We start from the raw sequence: 7,050 nt of genomic DNA, 5'->3' as shown, positions 1-7,050 counted from the left end.
TAAAATGGCCACCAACGTAATCAAAAAAGTCAACCAAAGAACAAGATTCCTTTACAGGATCTCCTCACTGGTCAACGAAAACACCTTGAAGACCTTAACAGGAGCCCTCGTACAAGGTTTCTTTGACTATGCATGCACCTCCTGGTACCACAGCACCTCAAAGGCCCTTAAAACTAGGCTCCAGACTTCCCAAAACCAACTGGTCAGGCCAGAATTTGGACCTAGATATCAGACCATTCCTCTAATACAGAGCTTCCCAACTACTAGTACCACTGGTGGTACTTGAGCCCTCCTCTGGTGGTACTTAATAGATATAAAATTGGTAAAAACGGCGAAAGGCCAATTAATGGATAAAAATCTATTTTGTAATACTGTATCTATACATTCCTTCAATAACCCAGTTGGGAGATCAAATACCTTAAAAATGAGTGAGTAGCCCTTTAAATCTTGAATGACAGTCACTGTACCCTAAAAAGTAGAAAGACCTTAAAAAATGAATTTGGAGACAGACAAAATAAAGTTCTGAGAGGAAGTTTAAGGTTTTAACTATATTATTAGTAGATATAAAGTCAATTTACAGAGAAATGTAATGGAATTCAGCTCGTACGATACATCTTATAATTTAGCATAAATAGTCCAATTGTTCCAAGTGCTGAATCTCCTCTTCACAGTCTTGTTCCTGGCTAAGTACTGCAATCTGACGTCAGATTTGTTGATCTAAAGTTCATTGGCTTGAGATAGTTCATATCCGCAATATCCCACGGTGGTGCTGGTTGTCGAGCACTCATTTGACCAGCACATGGATGGTATCGTGACGTAGAATTCATCTTCCTTGGTTCAGTCATTGAGGGCCATAGACCGGGAAAGCACAGAGGCTGGCGTTGCTATGGCAACCTGAAGATAACATTTCTTTCCCTGCTAGCTGTGAACTCTTAACAGAGAAAAGCACGGCTATCTATTTTCTCACTGGGCACCAAGGTCAAATACATGTAGTCTCAAATCAAAATAGACCTCTCAGTATGCAAGTTAACTTGACTGGGGAAAGCCTAATAGAGACAGTAAATCTGAACTTGGCGTCAGGAAACCCATAATATAAATATGATAAAATAATATAAAGGATAAGATGAACAACCCTGTGTAAACAGGCAGTAGGCTATGAGTGAAATGATGATAAAAGGGCAAGATGACCAAATATGACCTATATGGAACACGGTCTGGGCCCAAAGTTCTATCTGTGTTGACCAACAGAATATGATGGAGTGGCCAACTTGACATGACGTGTAAACAACATGTCAGAATTTATCTAACAGTACTCAGAGGAGTTTCCCCAAAAAATGTAAAAAGGACAAAAGTGGAAGGAAATGTTTATATTACTACAGGTAGTTCTTCTGACCATATTGGTTGAAATAGGCTATCCAGCAGTGCTGAAATGAGCATGACAGCCCACCTAGACGTTAATAGATTTGAGAACGGATAAATCACATTAGAAATATCATCAATTGCTCTGATTAGTGATTAGACAGAGTTTTGTCAGAGTAGTAGCAATATTGGCTTAGGAATGGAACATAAAGGGCAGGTCTACGCTCCTGTATTGTAACATCAGTTATTATGGTGGTACTTGGAGAGGTGGTAGCCTACTTCAGTATAAAAAGGTTGGGAACCAATGCTCTAATACACCTGCCTGACATTCCGCTCAATTATTATTATTATCTCTGTGTATTCCTTTTGTATTGTATATGTATTATGTTTTGGTGTATTTATTGTATTTTAAACCTATATTGTTCGTGAGTGTATGGCCCCTTAATTGATGTATTTGTATTGTTCTGGAGTGGATATTCACATACAGCCTATTGGCTTATCAATTGATTAAATGACGACACCCAGTTATGTTCCACCTATTTAAGGATTTCAAGGCCATACCCATGTAACTTGAGAAAGCCCGGAGGGGCGAAGCGTTGTTGTATTTATAGGTTGTATTAAAGACGGGGAGCAGATATATCGTGTGCGGACATTCCACTTTTTTCTTCATTCAGGCTCCTACTTGGCCTCACCCCCAGAACCCACCTCACCCCTGCCCACTTTGACAGGCTGGAATGGCTTAGGGTCGACGACAGAGTACAGCATCTTGCAATGGGTCTGGTCCACAAGATTCGATACACCACCAAGATACCCATGTACCTGTCTAGATACTTCCTTAATGTTAACGAAGTCCACACCCACAACACCAGAGGAAGTGCAACGAACCATGTACAACCCAGATTCGGCACAAACAAGGGACTAAATTATTTTCGCTCCTATGCCACCAAAATGTGGAACGCCCTACCAACAGTCATTAAGACATGCAAATCCCTTGACTCCTTTAAAACCGCTCTCAAAGGGCACCTATGGACGGCTGCAATTCGAACTGGCCCCCATAAAATCTGAATCCCCCCACCCCTTTTTCCCATCACTGTATGTTTCTTTTCCCTTTTTACCTCCTTTATGATGAATTCCTGTTCTGTTCTTTGACTATATAGAAGTGTCTATTTGTACGTCTCTAAATGTTTTGATGAATTGAACAAGGTGGACTCTCTTGTAAACAAGTGTAATGCTTAATTGGGTCGTCCACTCACAGTTAACAGTCTTTGTATTGAGTTTGTGCTTGAAATGTACTGTAATTCTGCAAACTGTTAATACATATTTCAATCAATCAATCAATGGGTTATAGCCCCAGACTGTGTCCTCCGTGAGGAGGAAGCCCAACAAACCTTGGTGAGGCCTTTAGGAGGGCCATTATAGTCCACCACTCCTGAATGCAGTGCCTGGTACTGGGAGTCTGGTGCAACGCACAGGTCCTGGGCCTGGTGAGAGCAGGAGTGGACCTGGTGAGACGTAGGAGGGGCCCGGTCAGGAGTCAACCCACAGAGCCTAGTCTGTCCACGCGCCAGATTTTGGTTCTCCCAGTACCGGCAGAGTAGTTCCGGAGCAACGGATTGTGTGGCCTTGCTCATTCCCTGATGGACTGATCGAGGGTAGCTACTGGGACGTAAGTCGGGATTTGATCAACCCCGGCTGGGTCGCCTGAGTGAGGGGTATGATGTTGGAAGACCCGAAACCCTGTTGACCTCAGGAAACATCACTGAAGATACGTCCCAGGTGCATCCATGCGATGTATTTTTGAGTGGACTCCTACAACTGGCTTTTTTGTGCAGAAACAATGAGCATGGTTGCTATGTTCAAAATAATTTCTGACGTAATTAAATCACACCCGGGTGAACTGGATAACCATGCTCATTTTTTCTGCACAAAAAAAGCCAGTTGTGAAATCACATCCGGGTGTGATTTCATTACGTCAGATCAGAGCTGATCAGGCTATATAAAACCTTACACCACTCAGTTCACACGGGTGTGATTTTTTTTAGTTATAAGTGTATAACTCAAAGAGTGTACAAATGGATTTGTACACTCTCAGAGTTACAGAAACATTGATTTTACAATATAAATTGGGGGTCCCAGAGATAGAAATGGCGCATTAAATGGGGATCCGTTAACTAATGCATGTCAAACTGAGGGTCCTTGAAATTAAACGGGTTGAGAATCACTGCTAGGGCCGTAAAAATCTTCTCTTATGGGGGTCCTTGGCATATCTTTTCAAATGGGGGTCCGCGGACGGGTTGGCGGGCTAATGTCAACTTGGGGGTACTTGGCATATCTTTTCAAATGGGGGTGACTGATGTCATCTTTGACATGAAAAAGTTTGGGAACTACTGGTCTATAGTGATCTCATCTCAGGAATGCATATTTTAGACTGATTAATTTATATAATATATCTAGGAGCACATACTTCACCAGGAAGAAGAGTGTGAACTTATTTAAATTAAACATTTAGCTGTACAAAGCAAAGCAAAGTTACTATATTTACCCAGGGTAACTGGACTAAGCATCAGATACTTGTTTACAGCCAGGCCCTGCTCATAGAACATTTCATGGTGGTGAACATGACTTGCTCAAGGGCACTTCAGCGGTGGTAATTTTAACGTGCCGGTGATACGAACTGGCGACCTTCCGGTATCAAGACCGCTCCGCAAACCGTTCGGCCACCGCTGCCAGTGAACAGGGGTTTTCAACGGGTGGTCCGTGAAGGTATTGCATGTGGTCCTTGTGACCATGCATTCAGTAATGTGGCATGAAGTGAAGATTTTGTATTTTCTTCCACGGAACAGTGAATAAACCGGCTTTGTGCACTGTTCCATTACGTTCGCCAATGTTATCATCAGTTACTGGGAAGTCGGAGGTTAAGACATTCCACAGAAAAAGGAGTTAGAATCTCAAAGAACATGAACATACCAGCTATTGCCTGATTGTCATCATTCATTATGACGAAATGTGCCCAATAATCAGTTAACCTGCAAGGTTGGCTAAAGATAGAAGAATGGAATAAGGGTAACCGTGGGGTAGGAATAGACCAGTGGCTCTCAGCTTGACCACTCGTACATTTCAGTTAGTTATAAGTAATGCCTGGGCTTGATATAGTTTGTTGCATGTATAGTATCATGATGCAATGAATGAAATCAAGCCCTTAATAATAACGGTCGATGATTTAATAAATATCAATCTTTTTATTAGCTATTAATTCAAATATCTTCTTACATTTGATGGACTAAAATATTTGATGGACTTAAATACTATTATTAAAGCATATTTCAATGCATTCAGTTTTATTTATTTATATTTTAAAACATTTTCCCATAAGTAGCTTGCGCCATCTGTTGTCAGAACTGTGCAATTTATTCCCAGTGCTGAAACGAACGCACGCGCACCTGCACGCACGCGCGTGCGCACACGCGCACACACACGCATACGAACGCACACAAACGCACACACACGCACAGTCGCACACACACACACACACACACACACACACACACACACACACACACACACACACACACGCACGCACACACACACACACACACACACACACACACACACACACACACACACGCACACGCACACGCATACGCACACGCACACACACACACACACACACACACCCACGCACACGCGCACACACACGTGCGCGCTACTAGACACTCCCAACGTGATCATCCATCTGACCTACTATTGGTTGAATTCTCCCCAAGTGGGCGTCACAACAATCCTGCAGCCAATCATTGTACAATACACTGTCACAAACGTGGACGTGGTCACAAACAGGAAGAGTTGAGTGTAGTTCACATTACATACATTACATTCATGTAGGATTGTTGTTGTAACTTGTAACATTGTAACAACAAAGCTGCTGCAATGGACGGAGTGGACGCTTCAGCAACAGCAGGGGCTGCAGGGGACCCAGCCGAGACAAGCAGGTTACTGTATTACTGTATTATTATTGTAAATACTCAGGCAGGCCTCGCAAGATGCTGCTAACATAGTTATTAAACATTTATTCTGCTGCACTAAAATCCTCATTGTTAATTTAAAGGTGGTGCAAGTGGCGTTTCTTTGTTGAATTATGTGTTCAATAGCTCTATATTCCGATTGTAATCCTTGCTATCTGGGATTGGGAATGTTCCAGTTACAGGGGTTTCCCTCTCTCACCAGCTCTTTAGAAAACATATAATACATTTTCAGGTCGGGATACCAACTTGATCCAATCAGAGAACACAGGATAAACAAGTGACATTGTAAGTGATGGAAATGACAACATAATGATGTATTATCCTCATCATTAAGTAAATGACAAAACAAGTTAATAAGTAAAAAAAAAAAGAAAAAAAAGAATACAACAAAATCACTAATACCAGCTTTAACATCAAGAGTATTGATTGAAATATTTATTAAGAGTTTGCAGAATTACAGTACAACTCAATACAAAGACTGTTAACTGTGAGTGGGCGACCCAATAAAGTATTACACTTGTTTGGCTTGTTCAATTCATCAAAACATTTAGAGACGTACAGATAGACACTTCTACAGTGTACAAATGGTCCGTTGGTTTGGTTCCACTGTTATTTTCCAATGGGAACCGGTTCAGTTATTTTTGGTTCTTACTCCATGAGCCAGAGCTCCAAAATTGGAACGTTAATTATGAATTGAGTGGGCAAAACCATACCTATATCAGATTGTTATCACCATGACACTTCCCCAATTGAGTATTTACACGAAGACAATGATTTATTGTATTACAAATTTTACATTTTTAAATATGCAAATGAGGCATTACCGGTATGTAGGAACATAATGCAAAATAATCGAAAATATGAAAAAGCTACTACTGTGGCAGGGTTATCATGTATTAATTTACTTGGATTGATCCTATAAACAATTTAATATAGGTCTAGTTTTTTCCCAACAATTTTGGAGCTCTGGCTCATGGACTAGGAACCAAAAATAACTGAACCGGTTCCCATTGGGAACCAACCGGTGGAAAAGGGGTCTCCGAGTTATACTGAGGATGTTACTGTGTTTAGATGTGTACACGCAGTCATCTCCGACCGTGAATGTTTCTCTTCCCAGGCTGGAGTCTTGTTTGGATCAGCCCATGGATTCCAGTAGTGTTCATCATGAAGTCATCAAGTACACGCCATCGTCTCTGCCAGGTCAGGCTGGCTTTATGATCACTGTGTATGTATTACACGACACATACAGTATAATTATATATTTATGTGTATATAATTATAATTCACTAGTATGTATTGGTCAGTTACTTTATATTTACAACCTTAACTCTGCAATTACACGCCCATCCTGAAATTGCATACTTCATGTTTCCAGTTCATGCTGTAATGTTTGAATAACTATGAAGCATATAGTACTGTTTTGACCACTTACTATACTGGGCCCCTTCCTGTTTTTTTTCTTGCTGTACACTAATAGCTAAATGTTCACCCCAGCATAAGGACACTAGGGTTCATGTGGTTAATTAAATCGTTTAATTGCAATTTTCTAGGTTATTAGCTAGCAGCCTACATACTTTTCTTGACACCTCTTGATGCGAATGTGTATTTTACAGCCTTAGGATTGGTTTGATCAGCGGCATGACACATTGATGTAGTGGTGGATTGAGGT

General features: G+C 41.1%; 1 protein-coding gene across 1 annotated transcript in view; it reads left to right on the top strand.

Moving 5' to 3' along the window:
* The first annotated feature begins 5,175 nt into the window (after positions 1 to 5,175).
* The window catches only part of engase (endo-beta-N-acetylglucosaminidase), a 28,400-nt gene continuing 26,525 nt past the window's right edge, over positions 5,176 to 7,050 (top strand). Inside the window, exons 1-2 of the mRNA XM_079521353.1 lie at positions 5,176 to 5,348; positions 6,499 to 6,581. Of these exons, the coding sequence (XP_079377479.1) occupies positions 5,287 to 5,348; positions 6,499 to 6,581 (145 nt within the window). The 5' untranslated portion in view covers positions 5,176 to 5,286. The remainder of the gene's footprint in view (positions 5,349 to 6,498; positions 6,582 to 7,050) is intronic.

This window comes from Electrona antarctica (genome assembly GCF_951216825.1).
Source record: "Electrona antarctica genome assembly, chromosome: 14".
NCBI classification, from domain to species: Eukaryota; Metazoa; Chordata; class Actinopteri; order Myctophiformes; family Myctophidae; genus Electrona; species Electrona antarctica.
The sequence above is the reverse complement of the archived record's forward strand: the minus strand, read 5'-3'. Positions and strand labels throughout refer to the sequence as shown.